This window comes from Pelodiscus sinensis, chromosome 5, assembly GCF_049634645.1.
Source record: "Pelodiscus sinensis isolate JC-2024 chromosome 5, ASM4963464v1, whole genome shotgun sequence".
NCBI classification, from domain to species: Eukaryota; Metazoa; Chordata; order Testudines; family Trionychidae; genus Pelodiscus; species Pelodiscus sinensis.
This window is the reverse complement of record NC_134715.1, coordinates 50712165-50733999: the sequence shown is the minus strand read 5'-3', so window position 1 is coordinate 50733999 and position 21835 is coordinate 50712165. Positions and strand designations below refer to the sequence as shown.

Genomic DNA, 21835 nt, shown 5'->3' with positions numbered 1-21835 from the left:
TACTACTTATGACTAAAGAATCATAGAATACTAGGACTGGAAGGGACCTCGAGAGGTCATCAAGTCCAGTCCCCAAATAAAATACTCAAACTATTTACAATAAAATTACAGATAGAAGCAGTCAAAAGAAGCTGTAGAAGCACAATATTCTGGCTCAGGCTCAAGCAGGAGGAGGAACTAGAAATGTGCACCTTCCATTATGCCTCAGTTCTGCGCACAAGCACAACTATGTATGTGCAGGCGAACGGACACCACTTGCTAAATATTTCTGGATTCAGGTGCCAAATATATACCCACCCTCACATCTGAAATACACTTAAATGCCATCACTCAAAGTACTATTATATATCTATCTTTATGTTTTAGAAATGTGCCTGTCTGTTCATCTGTAAGTCCATCTGTTCAAGAACGTCTCCTAAACAGTAAAAGATAGGACAACCAAATTCGGTATGCAGCTTCCTCTTCTCCATGCAAAGTAAGGGTTTGGTTGTGCCAGAAAAATGTGATTTGCCTGAAATGGGATTGTTTTCCATAATACAGAAAGGGAGGGGGATGATTAGAGTGACAGTGATACTGCAGAGTGACAACTGGGGGCAGTAAGCATGGGGAAGAGCAATTCTGAAGAGTGACCACTGGAGGAGGTCACAACACCAAGAGAGTGGCCAGCTGGGGCCAAAGCTCACTATTCTTCCGGCCACTGCGCTGCCTCCTTCCCCCCTTGGCCACAGTACCAGATGGAGGAAGAGAAGAGGAGAGCCCTGCATACCAGCAGCCCTGCCACCTCCTGAAGGAGCCAAAACACCCCCCCCCCCCATCCCTGCACTGTAGCCTGCATCCCCCCAACTTTGCCCTATATACTGGGTCTGGAGAGCACCACCAGAGCCAGCCTACACATTCCCCCTCGTCACTTGGGCTGGGCCTGCCACCCCCCCAACTTCAGCCCCCAGACCAGGTCCAGAGAGCATCAGTCTATGTAGCCCCCCTTTCTTTCTCCCCTAGTTAGGGCTTCTCTCACTCCACTTCAGCTTCTGGGGACAAGCCAGCGGGCAGGGTATGCAACTCCAATGACCAAGGGACAAGCTGGTGGGTGGGGTGCATGGCTCCCTCTGCCCCGGGTTGGTCCTGGGAGAAACTGGAGAGTGGGATACACAGCCGCCCCTCTCCTGGGAACAAGCCACTGGGGCGGGGGAGAGGGGGAGAAGGGAAGTTAGTCCCTTCCATCCAAGGCCAACCCCAAGGGGAAAACAGGCAGCCACCCCTAACTAAGGACCCTCCCCTCTCGAGTTTTCCCTGCACTTCCACCCCAAGCCCGGAGCCCCTCTCCACCCCCTGCACTGACTACTGTATCCCCAGACTAAGACCCTACTTACCTCCAACCCTCACCCTTGAACCCCTCACACACACATTCCCAGAACTCTTCCAAGACTCTCCGCAACACTCCAACCTGACTCCTGCACTTTCCACATCCCTGAGCCCCCCACATCCCCTAGGCCCTGCCCTTACTTCCACACACACAACCCACAGCCAGCCCCCTGCCCTGAAGGACCCAGACAAAGACAAATAAGTCTTCTAGTAGATGCATAAGAAGAAACAGAACAGCAGAGCTGCTATTTGCACAACTTTAGAAAGCACTGTATATGGGACATGTGACATTTTCTTCTCATGCTACATCTGGTTATTAGGTTTAGGAGAACCTTCCTAATAAGGGGTGGCAATCTGTGGACTAAAGGGAGCCCAAGAAGAGGGACCCTGAATGAGAATGAGTGCCCTGGGACATAGAAGTACTCTTGCTTTGAAACGTATGCCACTGTGTCCTTCAACGCAACTTGCATGATGCTACGGCAAAGAAGCACATCTGGAGGAACTGAAACCTAGAGATTCATTCCTAACACCCAGTTCCAAGAGTACTGAACTTAAAGTGCTTTCCCAGGGAAGTGCGCACACAGAGTATGTCTACATTACAATTAATCACCTGTGGCTGACTCATATCAGCTGACTTTGGCTCGTGGGGTTCAGGCTAAGGGCAATTTAGCTGCAGTTTGGGCTCAGGCTGTAGTTCAAGCTCTCCTTGCCAGATCCCAGAGCTCAGTCTCCAGCCTGAGCTCAAATGCCTACCCACAGTTAAGCAGCTCCTTAGCTTGAGTCCTGTGAGCTCGAGTCACCTATCTGAAGGTGTTCAGCTGCAGTGTAAACATGCCCTTAGAGATATGACCATACACTCCTGTGCTGGTATTCAAGATCCAGCATAAGCTAAAGATGGAATAGAGGGGCCCAGAGATTGGCTATGGCCAAAAAGACCCCAGAATCCTGGTCCAGACACAAACAGTTATGCAATATTAGTTGGCATGCTAACACCACAAATTAAGGAAATTCTGGTTAAACATTCCCTTTAACAGCTCTGAATATGGAGAAAGGTCCCTTACACAATCTAGCCAAGAAAGAAAGGAACTGAGACGACTAAGGTTCATACAGCTCTTTTTATAGGTGTTTTCATAAACCAAAGGTAAATTTTCTAAAATGAGTAAAATTTACTTGAAAAATTGTATTATAATGAAGCAGCAAAAAAGTAGTTACAATGTCATTACAAAATGTCAAAAACACAAAAGTAGTATTATCTGTCTGGGAAGGGAAAAAGTCTTCATTTCTGCAATCATCCTGCTAAGTTCAACTGAGAAAGTAAAGCAGAGACTAACAATTCTTTTTGAAAGCATCTTCTTTATTCACTGAAGGTGAATTTAGACTGCAGGGTTTTTTTTTGTTTTTTGAAAAATGGCTGTTTAAAAAAAAACCCTCCACTTACATCCACACTGCTATTGTGTTCTTTCAAAAGAAAATCGAAAGAACATAGGGGTTTTTTCGATATTGGTAAACCAAATTCTATGAGGAAGAACGCATATTTCCGAATGTGCTCTTTTGGGAAAAGGCATGTGTGGATGTGTAAGAGGGAATTTTCTGAAAGAAGAGGAAAGAGGAAAAAGCACAGGTGTCCTGGTGGCCATTCCAGCCTTAGTAATCACAGCTTAAATGCAAGATAGCGTCCATTCAATGTGGACACTATCTTTCAAAAAAGCAGATCGCTTTTTCGATGTGCTTTGGCAGTGTGGATGCTCTTTTTTGGAAGAAGTTTTTTTTGGAAAATCTCTCCTGGAAAATCTTCTTCTGAAAGAAGCCTGCAGTCTAGACTTACCCTGAGACTGCAACATCTCTTCTGGCCTAGATTATTTATATACTATTTCCCCCCCTCCCCACCATAAGTACAGATTGGACCTCCCTGGTTCAGCACCCTTGGGACCTGACCAGTCCTAAAAGAGGGAATTTGCCGGACTATGGAAGGTCCCTTGCCACTGGCTTCCCAGCCCTGCCACTGGTTCTGCTTCCAGCCCCAGCTGGTCATCCTACCGAAAGCAAACCAGACTGCCTGAATCTGGCCCTGGCTTGGAGGACTGTCATGCGGCCCCTGTCTCCTGCTGGGGTCCTAGCTGCCAGCCCTCCTGCTACCTGACTCCCAGCCATCAGGAGTTTCTGGCCCAGGAATATCCATAGTCATGGTTTAGGGAGGTGCAATCTGTAGTTTCATGATGATGACCATAATAACTAAAACCTAAGAGCGAAATTAACAAAATGGGTGAAAGACAAAAAACAGATTGCACCTACTTCAGATTACTGATCCTTGTTTCTGTAGTTTCTGTAAGCTTCTTTGTTTCTTCCTTCCACCGGTTTGTTGCTTTTTGCTGGGCCATCAACAGACGTCTTAATTCACCAGTGGAATTTTGATTAGTGACTTCCATCTCTTTCAGTCGAACCTCAAACCCATGTTCCTTCACTAAATGCTCATGTTCCATTGTGCTTATCTACAATAAAAAAAGGCCACCAACAGACAACAAAAGTTTGCAACTTTAGCCCATGAATAATTCCCCCAATCATAGCTTTAACTGTGCATATAGAAATATGCTCATAAGACCAATTTAACACACAGTACAAATGGTAATAAAGAGCAGTGAGGATTGTGATGCCTATTGTTTTATAAATTGAATATATGCTTTATTCTTCTCTCCTGAATTTGACAAATGGCTTGTATTCGTAGAAGATAAGTTCTTTCGGGAAGGGCTTACATCATGTGTGTTGTTACAAAAAGCTGTGAAAAAGTATAGAGGGAAAATTATTCTCCTTAACCTCTGATGATAGGACAAGCAGAAATGGGCTTAAATTGCAGCAAGAGAGGTTTAGTTTGGACATTAGGAAAAAACCTTTCTAACTCAGGATGGTTAAACACTGGAATAAATTGCCAAGGAAAGCTGTGGAATCTTCATCATTGGAGATTTTTAAGAGCAGGTTTGACAAAAACCTATCAGGGATATTCTAGAAGGTGCTTGGTCCTGCCATGGGAGCACAGGATACTGGTCTTGAGGTCCCTTCCAGTTCTATAATTTTTATGATTCTGTGTGTGGTTTTATGATTTTGTGTGTAGTGAGTGCCCTTGAGGGACACCACTATTTATCTCTCTACATTCTGAGAACTGACCATTTATTCCTATACTTTGTTTCCTGTCTTAACTGGTTATCAATCCATAAAAGGATTGATGAAAGGACCTTCCCTCACATTATAAAAGCTAACAAGGACATTTTGAAAGATTCTGTTTAAGAAGTATCATTTAACTTATTAATAAACAAATTAATTATCAGACAGAAAAAAAAAAGCTACTTCACAAGTAAGGATTATTTGCAGGGCATAACTGAAAAGCATGACCTAAAAGTTGCCACACTCAACCCAACTTTTTTTGTATTTTATCTTTAGTAAGGACCCATTTAACCAAATAATTCCACACTGTTTTTGTTTTGCTAATACCTTTAACTTAGCTTTCTGCTGTGCATCTATGGCCAGTTTCCTCAAGTCATCTGCTTCTTTACGCAGCTGTTCATTTTCTTGTTGAAGTTTTAGTCTTTGTTCACTGATAGAGCCAGAGTTTTCTCTTTCAGAATCCAGAATGCTTTGCAGCTTGCGAACCATTTCCTGGCAACGAGATAGCTCTTCCTCAGAGCTGAAAAGGGAAAACAAATCTCACTAGACTACCAATTAAGACGTTATGTCAAGTTCAGTCTCCATTTTCCTAAAATTCCCTATCCTTTTAATTAGAACCTTTAATTGTATAATGAAGGCCAAGTATTTACTCCTAAATAACTATGTCCTCTTCTTAAACACAAGCCATCACGTTAAATTAATTACATTAATTTGGATTTAGCCATGCAGCATCCAGGCTGAGAGATGCAGGAACACCACATTGGGATGAAATAGCCAACCTGACGGCAATTCTGGACAGCTAAGCAGTAACCAGGAATACACCACTGCAAGGTTACTAAGCATGCTGAACCAATGCTGGCGAGGCCATGCAGGGGCACCCGTAATAGTGTATGCTTTATCTTTCTTGATATTTGCCCGTGCCCTGCTGATAAGCAGAATCAGCTGAAATATGTACATCAAGCTCCCTGATCATGAGAGATGGAAGGTCCCAGAGAGCGATCACATGCTCAGACCTTGCCAAGAACAGAACTGATGGCATTTCTTGTTCTGTCTGCTGGTGAACTGGTCGACTTTGAGAGTTCCCCATCTCTGGAAGATTATGCAGGCTTCTTCTGGGTAGAATGACCACCCAGGAGAACTCCTTGCTGAATTGGTCCATTAAGTTGGTATTCTTAGTACCAGGAAGGCAACAAACTTGAGGTAGATTTTGTGGCTGATGCTGAAATCACATAAATGGAGTGCCTCTTGACAGAAAGCTGATGATAGCACTGCCCCTTGCCTGTTGATGTAGAACATCAAGGTCATATTGTCTGTCAGGACTCACGCTATGTTGCCGGAGAGGTGGGGCAGCAAGCCATTGTAGCCAGACAGGAACCCCACTGTAACATCCATCTTTTCTTGCCTGGAGCATGCAGGGCACACAGAGCAGTAAGCCTTGAACAGGAGGCTCAGGATATGCAGGCTGCTGTGACCGTCAATGGCTGTAAATAGAGATATGTCAATTGCTGACCAAGAGGCTGCTGAGGAGTGCCCTTGACTGAATCCCATATTGATACGAACACACAGCCGTTTGCTGGGGGAAGAATCTCTCGCCCAGTAAAAAAAAATGTCTAGTACTCACAATTTAGTTCTCTCTCTTGCAAGTGTAAATTAACTTGAAACTTGCTTGTAAGAACTGGTATCACAAAACAGACCAGTACAATTTGGAATCTTAGATAAGAAAGAGGATACGGGCCCCTATGCGTATAAAGATGGGTCCAGCAGCACATTTACTCTGAGTGTCAATCTACCATCTATCTGCTGGTCGGGTTAGGTGTTTGACCTCCCGAGGTTCCACGGGGACGCCCACCTTGTATTCGTCTTGCCTAGGAATTGAGGGACCGGCCCTGGCTTGACCCACTGGAGTCGAGAGGCACAGAAGGGGGTAAAAATTGTACCTGGATGTGGTCCTTTGTCTTAAGTGTACACACAGACTTAGAGTTCTTTAAAGATTAAGCTGTCACTTGGTACCATTGTTTCTATTTTCTATTTTTATTTTCTTTGTAACCATTTTTTTAAGATCTATATTTGCTATTGAAAATGTCTTGGCCAGCTGTAGTGTCATCCATAGGCATGAGTTCAAGAAGCTCTTCAGTTAAATTGAAATAACCGTCCGCAACAGCACCAATATCTGTACTTTCATCGAGAGCAATTGAAAATGCTTCAAAAGTTGATGATTTCTCTTTTAATTGCTCACTTAAATCACTTGCCATTTCATTTATCCTCTCTGCAACTGTGTTCCACGACAAAGATATTTTGAACGCTTTCATATTTCCAGGACATACAATTTCAGCATTTTTCACCACGCATGCTTTTATAAATTCACCTTCAGTGAATGGTTTTGACCTTCGCACTATTAATTCTGAAAAAACATAACTAGCTTTAACTGCAGCTTCATTGTCTCTTAATTTTTGTAAACACACTTTGCTACCTATTCAATGCTGTCTTTAATTCCAGTAACTTATCTTGCCGTAATTGCCCTTCTAATTTATCATACTTTTCTCGGTGGATTTTATAATGCCGCTTGATGTTATACTCCTTTGGAACACTGGTAATTTGATAGCATGCTAAGCAGATAATCTTGGCTTTCAGTTGAAAACAAAATAACAGTTCCCATTTGTCCTGGAAAACATGGTGCTCATCTTCAGTCTTCCTTTTTATGGATTTACTACTTTCTGGTTTTGATAGTAACATTGCAAAGGACTTCTTATAGCCTAAAAGGCATAAAAATCCATGATGAACGAAAATCACAAACTGATGGACGTGGCACAGAAAACGGCACAGCGCAGCATTGCGTACTGGTGACGTAGAGTGGGGCACCGAAACTCTATCTGTCCTACTCACACATACAAGTATGGCTTGGAATGAGATCATGTGCTACCGCAGCATTGCCTGTGTGCAACTTAATAGCAGCTTACGTCCTGTGCACACGTGCAACTTGAGTTTTTTCTTGGAAGATCCCGCAACCCTATACCTACTTTATAAACAATGTAACCAGGCGGATCGCACTTAGATACTTTCTAAACATGTAGTCACGGGATGCAAAAAAATTCAATCAGGCCATCTGAGGCCCGTGGGCTGCATGTTTGACATTCTTGCTCTAGAATATCATATAATGCTGCATAATGCTGCATAGCATAGCATATAATGCTGCATATTTTATAGCTTAAAATAAAAAGAATGATTATGACAACCTACTATTTCTACTTATCGATAAGAACGTGGAACAAAATACAAATATTAGACATAAGGCTTTTTAGATCAGATGGAAATATTGAATGAAATTTGATTAGGACATATCAGCTACTTACTTCATCTCCAGTTGTTTAATTTTGTTTTGTGTTGTCTGTAGACACAGCTGAAGGTCATCTTTTGTACGTTCTGCTATCAGACACCTTTGGTGAAGTTCCTCCAGTTTTCTGTAATCACATTCACTTCCTCTACCTTCACGGTAAATCTGAAGGTCAGGTTTACATGTAAATCTCATTTTATCCCACAGATTTCTATCAGTATAGCATCTCTGCCTACATTAAGTTATCCATTTTCTTTTGTTTAAATTTCCATTATTGAATGTACTTACACCCTTTGAACCATTTTAAACAAGTCTTACTCCTACTTGTTTTTTATATCTTCAAAATAGTTATAAGCATTTATATTCACAGTTAGACATACATCCTGAACATAGATAATACAAATATACTGAATATGTGCTGAAAAGCTAGTTAGGACTTTAGAAACATTCTCTAATAGTGGGGGAGGGATAGCTCAGTGGTTTGAGCATTGGCCTGCTAAACCCAGGCTTGTGAGTTTAATCCCCTGAGGGAGCCATTTAGGGATTCAAGGAAAATCTGTCAGGGATGGTACTTGGTCATGCTGTGAGGGCAGGAGACTGCACTTGGTGACCTTACAAGGTCCCTTCCAATTCTATGAGATAGGCATATCTCCATATATTAAAAGCCATATTTTGCAGTTCAGGTAATGTAACTCCAAAATGTATTACAAATATAAAATATATTTTTCAATTTCCTTTTCAATTTCCTTCACTGGATTTATAATTAAATCATAGAATCATAGAATAATAGGACTGGAAGGGACCTCGAGAGGTCATAGAGTCCAGCCCCCCGCCCTCAAGGCAGGACCAAGCTCCGTCTACACCATCCCTGACAGATGTCTATCCAACCTGTTCTTAAATATCTCCAGAGAGGGAGATTCCACCACCTCCCTTGGCAATTTATTCCAATATTTGACCACCCTGACAGTTAGGAATTTTTTCCTAATGTCCAATCTAAACCTCCCCTGCTGCACTTTAAGCCCATTACTCCTTGTCCTGTCCTCAGAAACCAAGAGGAACAATTTTGTCCTTCCTCCTTGTGACACCCTTTTAGATATTTGAAAACCGCTATCATGTCCCCCCTTAATCTTCTTTTTTCCAAACTAAACAAGCCCAGTTCATGAAGCCTGGCTTCATAGGTCATGTTCTCTAAACCTTTAATCATTCTTGTCGCTCTTCTCTGCACCCTTTCCAATTTCTCCACATCTTTCTTGAAATGTGGTGCCCAGAACTGGACACAGTACTCCAGCTGAGGCCTAACTAGTGCAGAGTAGAGTGGCAGAATGACTTCACGAGTTTTGCTTACAACACACCTGTTGATACAACCTAGAATCATATTTGCTTTTTTTGCAACAGCATCACACTGTTGACTCATATTCAACTTGTGGTCCACTATGACCCCAAGATCCCTTTCCGCCATGCTCCTTCCTAGACAGTCGCTTCCCATCTTGTATGTATGGAACTGATTGTTCCTTCCTAAGCGGAGCACTTTGCATTTCTCTTTATTAAACCTCATCCTGTTTACCTCTGACCATTTCTCTAACTTGCTAAGGTCATTTTGAATTATGTCCCTATCCTCCAAAGAAGTCGCAATCCCACCCAGTTTGGTATCATCTGCAAACTTAATAAGCGTACTCTCTATCCCAATATCTACATCATTGATGAAGATATTGAACAGTACGGGTCCCAAAACAGACCCTTGAGGAACTCCACTTGTTATCCCTTTCCAGCAGGATTTAGAACCGTTAACAACAACTCTCTGACTACGGTTATCCAGCCAATTATGCACCCACCTTATCGTGGCCCTATCTAAGTTATCTTTGCTAGTTTATCAATAAGAATATCATGTGAGACCGTATCAAATGCCTTACTAAAGTCTAGGTATATGACATCCACCGCTTCTCCCTTATCCACAAGGCTCGTTATCTTATCAAAGAAAGCTATCAGATTAGTTTGGCATGACTTGTTCTTCACAAACCCATGCTGGCTATTCCCTATCACTTTATTACCTTCCAAGTGTTTGCATATGATTTCCTTAATTACCTGCTCCATTATCTTCCCTGGGACAGACGTTAAACTGACTGGTCTGTAGTTTCCTGGGTTGTTCTTATTCCCCTTTTTATAGATGGGCACAATATTTGCCCTTTTCCAGTCTTTTAAAATATAAAAACACAAAACCTATGCCATTTTACTCAATGATACTGGTAAAAATGGTGAAATACAAAATTACGACAATGTTACACAAAATAGGAAAGTTAAAATGTAAAATTGAATATCTGCATTCTTACTTTCTCAAGTTCTTCTTCCACTGCTCTCTTCTCTCTAATGGCCCGTTCAATTTGGCTCTGCTTGTCTCCGCACTCCTACGAGAAGGAGGGATTTTAAAATGTGTTTAAAATTACGTAATTTTGTAACTGCTGAAAATTTCAGAAGAGAGAGAGGGGAGGGCACATCAGCTCCTGCCTGCCCCCCAATGCTGCTGCCTCTGATATAGAGCCAGCAGTGTGGGGGGAGGAGGCAGAAAGCTTTGCAGGAGCAGATACACATGGGGAGCTGGCTTAAAACCCAGCTCCGTGCATTCACTGGCTCTTGCCTGCTCTCCCCCTGCTGCTGCCTCTGATACAGATGATACAAAGGCAGTGGAAGGCGGGGGAAAATCCTGCATCCAACCATGCACGTTAACCAATGAACCCAGGCTCATCAGTTAGCTGTATTAATGGTTACACTTTCACATCCCTAATACAAAGCCAAACCATTTGTTAAGGATGTTAATTACATCAAACCAAAAGAACAAGAATGAATGCTAAAAGAAAGTTAAGGCTGCTAAGAGAAAAACTCCAAAGTTAGGAAATACTAAAGCTAAAAGGTTGCTCATGCAAACTTAGTTCTCTTTATTACTGCATATGCATGGCCAAGCTGCCTGCTGCATGGAAATGGTGGACATCATGGAGCAAGCCCCTGAGTCTGCCGCATCCAAAGCCACCTGCAGTGCCACCATGGCCACAGAGGAACCTTCCTCCAGAAGGGCCTTGAACTCTTTTCGTAGGCCTTCTGGGAGGGAGGTCTCGAACTTTGTCATCGCCTACCATGTGTTCACTTCAATACGGGCAAACAGAGCCTCGGTGTTCACCACCCTAAACTGGAAGCTGGCTGAAGAATAAAGTTTCTGACCAAACAAGTCCAATCATTTGGAGTCTTTATTCTTAGGAGTGGGGGTGGGCTGGCCCTGGCACTCCCTATGTTTTATAAATTCTACCACTAGGGAAGTACTCATGGTCCTTGACAGGGACAAAATACTTCCACTGTGCTATGTGCCCCACTATTGCCTCATCTGCTGAGGAGGAAGAAGAAGCTTTACCGGACAGGCCTTCCTCTGAGGGGTGGGGGGAGGGATGAGAGTTGGTCACCCATCACATCGCCTGTCTGGAAGGAGACTGGTTCCGCTGTTTAGCCTGGTTGCCCATAAGGAGCTGGGGACAACTAGGAAGCTTACAATGCTACAGCCATCGAGTGATTGAGCTGAGGTTGAACCGGAAATCCCCAGGGGGTTGGTGGGCACCACTGAGCCTGCCACTATGACTGAGGCCACATGCCCTGTGACAGCACCTCTGGTACTGAGTATGGTGGCTCAGAGAGCTGTGCAGAGGTTTGCGCCAGAGGGATGGTGGTTGAGCCTGATGCAATACTGCAGAACTGAATGCTGTCCAACAACCATGATGAGGATTGTGCGGGGCAGCCTCCCCAATACCGTGACTCCACATCCAAGAGACCCTGATGACCAGGAGTGTCGTATATCCCTGCAAGGATTGCAGCGCCTGGAGGATCTACTCCTCATGTGCAAGTACCAGCGTTGTGTAAGGGAACTCCAGTGCCGTGAGGAGGATCAAGCACAACGGGATGTGCCATGATGGCTAGAGTAGCTTGGTGCCTGAGAGTATCATCATCGTGGTGAGTGGTGCATACAGAAAATGTCCTAGGTTGACGCAGAGAGTAAGGGGATTGACTTTCCCTGTGGTGCTATTGGTGCCTGGGGGGGGGGGAAGCGGGGGGCATGTGCCTCCATAGGTTTCTGTACTGACTCCAGCAATGCGGGAAAACATGTGTCCTGCTCTGGTCTCTCTCCCTCAGACCTCAGTAGACTATGAGACACTCTCCTCTAAGACAGAGAAGGCAAGCGGGACCAGGTTGTGCTTGGCGACCAAGGGCCTAATGGCAGCTTCCCTCTAGGCTAAGCCTCAGTCAGTGCCAGGGATGGCGGTACAGGTGTGGTCCAGATATCCTGGGTGGCTTGGAAGGCCTCCAGTGTGGAAGGAGACAGACCTCCAGCACTAGGGACAGTGACTGAGAGGGGGAGCTCACTGCCGCCTGGGGCTTCTCTTGTGGCCTACCAACAGACTGGTCACTCTTTTTCCTCTTGTCCTTATGAGGGACTTATCACTGCCCAACTTACTTAGGCCCTTCGCTGGGGCTGGTAGTGATGAATGGTTCTGAGCCACTGATGCTGGAGGAGAGCTGCACACTGCATCAGTGCACAGTGCCGAGTTCAGCTGCTGGTCTTGCGAAGCTAGTGTGGACTCCATCAGTAACATCCAGAGCTGCACTCCCCTTTCTTAAATAGTTCTGGGACAGAAGGACCTGCAGATGCAACGCTTCTCCAATATATGTCTTTCCCCCCGACAACGAAGACAATTAGCATGTGGATTGCTAACCAGCACAGGCGTGTGGCACACGGCGCAGCCTTTGAAGTGAGGCTTCCAGGCAAAGTCTTTAAAATGAATCAGAATGCTAATAGAACTATTTACAGACAACTATAGGTACTTAACTAGTGAAGATAACTATGTACAACAGAATACGTAAATGAAACATTAGCTACAGCAAAGGCTGAAAATGCTGTTCCTAGCACCATCACTGGTGGCAAGAAGAAGCTGAGGAGGGAAGGGCTGGGGAGTGCCCTATATAGTGTGGCTTATAAGCATCACTCCAGGGGGCACTGGGACCCCAGCCCCTATGAGTACTGCTTAGGGAAAAACTTCCAGCACAGGTCTATATGGCAGGCACACACACCTATGTTGAATGGACATGACAGCAAGAACTTGAAGATGAATCTACTGTTTTAAACTTATTTCTGCAACAAACAAGATACTTGCTTTGTAGTTTATTTGTGCCAAGCACATATTGCTAAATTTTGTAACTTTAGGTTAAGCATATATACTAACTATTCTAAAACCATGCCTCAGCTAGGTCTCATGCTAATTCTTAACCTTACTACCTACAGAAAGCCTTGTACACTTAATCTTTATTACCTTCTACTTGCATTACTACTTGACAATTAGATGTTAGTCAAAAACACATTAACATATCATTTATAAACTAATCCACAACTGCCTGCCACTAGATTTCAAGCATATTGCAAAGATATTTCCTCATCAAGACATTCTATATTCTCCTACTTGCATAACATTCCTTAAGCCTCTTAGTATTCTTGTCACACATGGATAATAATGGAAAAGCTTCTAAGCAAAGGCCATCAAAATGAGGTTGGGGTCAAAAGTGAAACACACACAAAGGTGCACACACAAATAAGAAAGGGGAAGTCCCCGTGGGTGCTCCACTGTAGGTGCTGGGCTTGTCCTGGCGCCGTAGATCAGAGATTCATCAGCAGTGGTCTGCCAGACCGCGCATGCGCATCAGGCACCTTGTGCCATTTCTTAGAGCATGCGGTCTGGCTCCCACCAGTTCCTCCTAATCACCAAGTATCTGAAAAACATAACACAGAAACTCTGATGCAGGGAAGAGGGCAGGTAGTGGAACACTCATAGGGACACACATCTCAAAGAATGGTCGTTATTGCACCAAGGTGAGTAACTTCCTCTTCTTCTTCAAGTGGTGTCCCTGTGGGTGTTCCACTGTAGGTGACTTCATAGCACTGGCCCGAAATAAGGAAGGTATATTTAGAGTTAAAGTTTCGTCGCTGTGGACAGCATTGATGAGGCAACTGCTGAGTCACTAATTAAATTGTTGGGAATAGCATAATGTTTAGCAAAGGTGTAATTAGAGGCCCACATGGCAGCTCGACAGATGTCACAGAGGAACTCCCTTTAGAAAGGCTGTAGGAGCTGCTACTGCCCTGGTAGAATAGGCTCTTGGTGTCTCTGGCGGCGACCTGTTCTGCAATGAGTAGCAACACACTATGAACAAAATGATGAGTTTGGAGATGCATTTTGCAGAGAGAGACTCGCCTTTAGAACGATCAGCCATCGAAATCAACAGTCGTTGAGCTTTCCAGAAAGCTTGTGCTCTATCGATGTAAAAGGCCAGTGCCATATCTATATCTAATGTTTGAAGCCATGCTTCTCGGCAGGAGGAGTGTGGCTTGGGATAGAAGGTTGGAAGGATGACAGGCTTATTGATGTGAAAATCTGAGTTTATTTTTGGTAGGAAGGCTGGTTGAGGGTGGAGTATAACTGCCTGACTTGTTAATACTGTATAGGAAGGTGTAGCATAGAGAGCAGTGAGTTTGCCTACCCTGAGTGCAGATGTTATTGCTAACAGGAAGGCAACCTTGTTGGTTAATAGCAGCACGGGGCAGATCGCCAAGGGCTCAAAGGGTGGTCGAGCATCCAAGACCAAGAAGGGCATCCAAGAGCAGTTCTAAATTCCATGGTTAAGGCAGCTCTCTATGTGATGGGTAGAGATTTGCCACTCCTTTTATGAACCTCCTAGTCATTGGGTGAGCGAACACCCAATAGCCTTCCCCTGGGTGTTGGAAGGCAGTGATCGCAGCAAGGTGAACCTTGAGAGATGACCGTGCTAGACTGGAATGTTTTAAATGCAGGATGTAGATGGGAGAAGAGGTCAGATCTAGACTACTGTCCGTGCACCAAGAACGAAACCTATGCCATTTGTGCAGGTAAGTAGTCCGAGTGGTGGGTCTTCTATTCAGGATCAGGACATGTTTAACATCCTGGGAACAGATCATTTCCGCATCTTGGAACCAACTAGGAACCTCGCTGTTTTGTCTCCCAGGGATCTTGGTCTAATACCCACTCTGGAGCAGAAGTACTGGCATTTCACATTTTGATGCATGGTGAATAGGTCTATGGTCAGGAAGCTCCAGAGACAGAAGATATCTTGTATCACCCGATAATGTAGTTCCCACTCGTGGTTCGTGACAAAGTACCTGCTGGGTGCATCAGCAGTGGTGTCGTTTTTGCCAGGTAGGTATGACGCTAGAATAGTTATGTCATGGTGGATGCACCAGTTCCATAGACGTATTGCCTCTGCACAGAGGGAACGCAACCAAGCTCCTCCCTGACGGTTTATATAGAAAACCGTGGTCATGTTGTCAGTAAGCACCCTGATGGTGTGGCCTTGGAGAAGAGTGACAAAGTGCTTGCATGCATTGAAAATGGCTCTCAATTCTAGGAGGCTGATACGGTGGGAGGTTTCTTGTATGGACCAGCGACTCTGAATTTGATGGCCGTTGAGATGTGCTCTCCAGTCTAACAAAGATGCATCCGCCATAATTTTCATTGTGGGTTGAGGTCGGTGGAAAGGTATGCCGGCTAACATGTTGGCAGGGATGGTCCACCAACTCAAAAACTTCACCACTTTAGGTGCTACTGCAGTTCTCCTGTGAACATTGTGTTTGCCAGACTTTCCAGTGCTGAAGGCACCGCAGGTGAAGCCTGGCATGCGCTATGACATACGTGGTAGCTGCCATGTGCCCCATGAGTTGAAGACAGGTAAGTATGGAAATTGTGGGGCTTGTAGAGAGGCTTGTTGAATAACCTGAAATCTGTTTAACGGCAAGTAAGCTCAGGTAGTAGGTGAGTTGAGGCGTGCACCAATTAATTCCCAAGATTGTTGTGGTGTCATCATTGATTTTGGAAAATTGATTATAAAGCCAAGAGCTTTGAAGACTGCCCTCGTTGTGTTGGTAGACAGCACTGCGTCATAGAAGGATGGGCCCTTGATCAAATAGTCATTGAGATAAGGGAAGATAATGATCTTCGACTACTCTCTCTACCACTCTGATGGTGAGGATGTGGGCCACTACAACCACGAGTGTCTTTGAAAAGACTCTGGGCACTGAAAACAGATGGAAGGGTAAAACTCTGTATTGGAAGTGTTTGGCTCCATGACGAATCTTAGGAAACACCTGTGAGCCGGATGGATTGTGATGTGAAAGTAGGCGTCCTGCAGGTTGAGGGACACAAACCAATTTCTATTGTTGAGAGCTGGGATTATAGATGCTAAGGTCACCATCTTCAATTTCTGTTTGCGCAGATGTTGGTTGAGATGGCAGAGGTCCAAGATTAGCCTCTAACCACCTGACTTTTTCTGGGTAAGAAAATAATGAGAATAAAATCCATTGCCCCTGAATTCTTTGAGTACTCTCTCTACCTCTCTGATGGTGGGGAGGCGTAGGACCTCTTGCCTCAGAAGGGTCTCGTAAGAAGGGTCCCAGAAGAGGGACAGGGAGGGTGGGGAAGGAGGAGGGAGTGAAGTGAAGGGAATCGAGTAGCCGGATGTTACTAGCTTGAGGACCCACCAATCAGTGGTGATGGAGGCTCATCGTTGTTGGAATAGTCTTAGAAGGTGATGAAACAACCTGGCCTCTTCGCGTTGATAACAGATGAGAGGAATGGTTTGCAGGCCCTTGACAGGCATGTCAAACTTGCAGCCGGTTATTCTGTTGGTTAGACATCCTATTGCTCTGGAGGCGTCGTTTCTGTGGGTGCTGTTTGTTACGATGCTCGTCAAACAGTCTATGATGAGGTGCAGAGTAAGAGAAGGGCCTGTGCCTCTAGTAAGGAATATAACGTTTGCGTTTGTATGGTGACATACATGCCCAGTGTTCTTAATGTAGTTCTTGAGTCCTTGCTGGAGGGGAAAACATTGTTGATTTTCTCTGCGAATAGCTTTTGTCTATTGAAGGGGAGGCCTTCCACCTTTGCTTGTAATTTTTTGGGTATTCCTGCAGCCTGAAGCTATGAGGCCTTAAACATTACCAGTGAAGTTGCAGTGGATTGTGCGACTGTGTCGGCGATGTTGAGAGCGATCTGCAGAACTGTATGGGAAGCAGTGTACCGCTCTTGTACTACATATTTAAGAATCAAAGTTCTGATTCGTCAGGAGAGCAACATAGATGGCCATTCTCAAAGTCAGAATAGCCGGAAAATTTCCTGCCAAAAAAGTTGCGGGAAGAAAGTATTTCTTATTGGCCCTCTTGTTGGTCGCAGGGGCAGAAGCCCGTGTTTGCCAAAAGTCATCCACCACTTCTAAAATAGCCTTGTCAAGTGGCAAAGCGACCTTGTATTTCTGAGAAGGCTGCAAATTTTTTAAAAGATGGTGCTGCTTTTCTTGTACTTACATGAGCTGCACCTCCTGACTGCCCGCAACCCGCTTGAAAAGGTCCTGAAATTGTCGGAGGTCATCAGTTGGTGATGAATCTTCGGGAAATACTGCCCCATCAGAAGAAGACAAGAATGGATCCATCAGAGAAACAAACTAAGGTTGTTCTTGGTTGGAGAGATGACCCTCTTCAAGGTCAGAATGTTGGGAGTGCCTGGGATGTGCTTTGGGTAGGAGTGGGGGGGGGGGGGGGTCTTGTGTCAGCAGAGGTGGGAGAATTATTATGGCCACGCCTGGGCTCTGATTGGTATAAAAAAGGTGACCAATGGCAGAAATGATGCTGTGAGGAGTGATGTGTAGGATGACAGCGTTCATAATAGGTATAACCATGGTTACAACTATAGTAACATCTGGCAGATAAGGAATGCCTGGAAGAGTATATGCTCCTACTGTCATCATGGTAGTGAATGAACAGAGAGTGAGGGTGATCTAGGTGACCTGGATCGGCGTCTTGCCAGCATAGGAGATAAGGATGTATGCCGGTGCCTATACTAATAATGGGGTGAAAGAGAACTGCATGCCGACGAGTCCCGGTATTCTATTGTAGTTCGATGCCATGGCAGGCCCACAGGTGGAGCCACTGGAGCTGGTAAAGGGGAAAAAGGCTCAGGAGAAAATGTGATATGCTCTGGACTGGGGGAAGGAGTGATGACCCTTCGTGATTTACGGTGGGCCTTTGCCAGTGCCAACAATTGCGCTAATGCTGACTGGTCTATAGGCTACATACAAGGTGTGGTCAATGCAGGTGCCAGTGCTGGCTGCATTGCTGGAGACAGTGCCAGTGCTTACTGTGCTGGCGGTGCCGATCGTGCCAACTACACTGGCGGTGCCATTGCAATTGTAGCTGCAGAATCCGGCCCCAAGGCTGGTAGCAGTGCCACACATGACACCAGTGCCGCTGGTGGTGATTTTCATGGTAGACTTGGCCCTGGTGCCGACGTGCTGTGGCTTGGTTTCACTTTCTCCAAACAGCAAGTACGAGTCATCCCTGAAGTGCCCGGCTTATCTCTGATGCTAACATTGGTTGCTGGCAATGAGCAAGTTGGAGAGGGCCTCTTTTTCACAAAAGTACGAGGCACTGGCAAGATGGCCCGTCGCTTCTCGGCTCGAAGACAGTCCGATCTGGGCAGGGAGGGCTCAGTCTGTGAAAGCTCTAGTGCTTTATTAAATAAAAGCATTTTGAGCCTCATTTCCCTGTCCCTTCTCGCTCATGCTGTTAACTTGGAGCAGTGAGGGCAGTTTTGCAGGATATACCCCTCACCTAGGCATCTAATGCAGCGGGAGTGCCTGTCCGAAGTGGGCATAGGTTCCTGGCAAGTTCCACATTTTTTTAAAACCAAGTGATCCTGGCATTGTTCTTCCTCAAGTGATTTTCTCTTCTTTCTTTTGTTAAACGTACAGTACTGCAAAGTCCGTGTATCCTTTTTTTTTTAGCGGCTTTAAACCTACTGCTAAGATTAACCAAACTAAGACTACTAACACTACAACTAGCTATCAAACTATCAACTAACAACTATTTAACTTCTGACAGGATCTGACGAGAGGGAAGGTTAGGAGGAGCTGGTGGGAGCCAGACCACATGTTCTAAGAAACAACACGAATGGCACAAAAGTGTCTGATATGCGGTCTGGCAAACCACTGCTGACAAATCTCTGATTTGCGGTGCCAGGACAAGCCCGACATATGCAGTGGAGTACCCACAGGGACACCACTCAAAGAAGTTAATGTTACTTGAGGAATTTTAACTTTGACATTTTCTGGCTTCAGTGGTTTCTTTTTCAAATTTAACACTGATTTTAAATGGTGCTTTCTAGGAATCTTTAAATTAGGAAAAACAAAACACAAAATCCCAAAGAAACTCCTCTTTGTGGAACTATTTATTAGGATCCTGAGTCTTGTGCAAAATATGCATTCAATAAGGCAAGAAAAGTAGAGCTGAATTACTTTAATGCTTGTGGAGTACTCTCTCAATGTGTATATTTCTCACAGAAGGAAACAAGTGTGGCTGTACATGTTTTTGTATGCTGAATAAAGCAGTCCTTACCAAAGTTAATAGATTTGTACATAACCACCAAAATGTTAGGGTTTGATCAAGTGTCTACCTGTGTGCAGTATTTCAAGTTTCTAACGAAAATCAAGCACTAGCTAGAGTTGTCCAAGAGGGTTGCAAATAATTTTTTATAATGGTAAAAGAGTATGTCTTTTTCCACTCTGTATTTGAAAATGATCAACTCACACCCAAATGATTGAAACAACAACAAAAAAACACTTCACAAAATTCTTAATGCTCAGGAAGATATCAAATGCCCATGAATTTTTCAGTCCAAAAGATGAAAGGTTATGCAACAGAAAAAGGCCGCTTACAATGTAAACATTTATGCAATATTTACTATAACTGTCTCTATGTCCTTCAGCTAAAATATACAATATGTGACTGTCACCTGTGACTGTGGCACAAGTATCTACCAAAATAAGGTGGGTTTTTTTTGTTAGTTTCAACATGTCTTTCCTCAAAATGAGAATGTTTTCATGAAGTAGGAGAAAAACTAAAAGAAAAAAATGTTACTTGATAATTGAATACAGTGTTAATCCTGTTCATATTCCTAGGCAATGTATTTTAAGAAATGCATTTTTCATTTTTTATTTGATATACATATAAACAGCAGAAATGCTGAGGTTTAAGATTCATGCATTGTATAGTCCTCGAGGTGACATGCCACGTCTGTGAAAGAAGTAGGTGTAAAAGTATTGACTATATAACTTCACTTTATTACTCAACACTCAGAGGGTATGTCTACACTACAAAGTTAATTCGAACTAATGGACGTTAGTTCGAATTAACTTTGATAGGCGCTACACTAGCGCTCCGCTAGTTCGAACTTAATTCGAACTAGCAGAGTGCTTAGTTCGAACTAGGTAAACCTCATTTTACGAGGATTAAGCCTAGTTCGAACTTACTAGTTCGAATTAAGGGGTGTGTAGCCCCTTAATTCGAACTAGTGGGAGGCTAGCCCTCCCCAGGTTTCCCTGGTGGCCACTCTGGCCAACACCAGGGAAACTCTCTTGCCCTCCTCCCGGACCCAGACCCCTTAAAGGGGCACGGGCTGGCTACGGTGCCCGTGCCAGGTGCAAGCCTGCCAGCACCCAGCTAGCAGACCCTGCACCTGGCACGGCTCGACCCAGCCACCCGATGCCCCCCAGCCCTCCCCCTCTTCCTGGGACCCAGCTGGAGGCTCCTGGGAGCTTGCCCGGGACCGCAAGAGGCGGGCACCCGCCTGGTCTAGTGCGGAGATCGTGGACCTCGTCCACGACCTCTGCACTAGGCACAGGAAAGTGGCCATCTAGGGCAGGAGAGCTGCCAGCCTGGCCACCCAGGAGCAGGTGTGCATGAAAATCAAGGTGGTCCACTGAGACCCCCCGACCCTGAGCCCTGAGCTTACAATGGCCGTCCTGGGTCAGACCAAAGGTCCATCTAGCCCAGTAGCCTGTCTGCCAACAGCGGCCAACCCTAGGGACCCTGGAGCGGATGGACCGAAGACAGTGACCAAGCCATTTGTCTCGTGCCATCCCTCTCCAGCCTTCCACAAACTTTGGGCAGGGACACCACTCCATGGACCCAACCTTCATCACTTTATCTCACTTCTCTTTAAACTCTGTTCTAGTTCTAGCCTTCACAGCCTCCTGCAGCAAGGAGTTCCACAGGTTGACACTGCTTTGTGAAGAACAACTTTCTGTTACTAGTCTGAAGCCTGCTACCCATTCCTTTCCTTTGGTGTCCTCTAGTCCTTCTTTATGGGAACTAATGAAGAACTTTTCTTGATGCACCCTCTCCACCCCACTCATGCTTTTATAGATCTCTATTCTATCCCCCCTCAGTCTCCTCTTTTCTAAGCTGAAAAGTCCCAGTCTCTTTAGCCTCTCTTCATATGGGACCTGTTCCAAACCTCTGATCATTTTAGTTGCCCTCCCCTCTCCCACCCTCTCTCTTCCCCTCTCCCACCTCCTTTTCCCAGTCTCCCCGAATTTTGTTCAATAAAGAGAGATTCTATTTTTGACCACACGTTTTCTTTATTTTGTACATCAGGAAGGGGGGCTAGGGAAGGATAAGTGGAAGGAGGTGAGGGAGGAATGGGGTATGAGCCCCCGATGGGGAGGACTGGGCAGGCTCTGTGGGCCTCTGGGGGTGGAAGCTCTCCTGCAGCCCCCCAATTGCCCGCTCTCCCCAGATGGCAGCCTGCGGCAAATGCAGCCGGTCTGATGGCCGAGTGCTGTGATGTGCCCAGTGTGGGCACTCAGGGCACTCCAAGCCAGGACTGCTTTGCAAGCGGGACACCCCTGACAACTGTCTGTCCGGGGTGGGGGTCGGGTCCCTTTAAGCACAGCCCTCGGCTAGCCTGACACAGCAGCTCCGCGCTCTAAGTCCTCATCTGATGCCCTGCCGGCACTGCTTCCGGCCATCCTTAACCCCGGTTCAGGGTCCACTTAATGTGGACATGCTAGTTCGAATTAGCAAAATGCTAATTCGAACTA

General features: G+C 45.1%; 1 protein-coding gene across 3 annotated transcripts in view; it reads right to left on the bottom strand.

The window, feature by feature from the left end:
- Positions 1-21835, bottom strand: part of SCLT1 (sodium channel and clathrin linker 1) — a 135232-nt gene that overhangs the window by 32476 nt on the left and 80921 nt on the right. For all 3 annotated transcript variants that reach the window (XM_025187118.2, XM_025187119.2, XM_075929971.1), the window contains 4 exons: positions 10177-10251; positions 7869-8014; positions 4846-5038; positions 3655-3851 (listed from right to left, as the gene is read on the bottom strand). In XM_025187118.2, coding sequence (XP_025042903.1) covers positions 3655-3851; positions 4846-5038; positions 7869-8014; positions 10177-10251 — 611 coding nt within the window. The remainder of the gene's footprint in view (positions 1-3654; positions 3852-4845; positions 5039-7868; positions 8015-10176; positions 10252-21835) is intronic.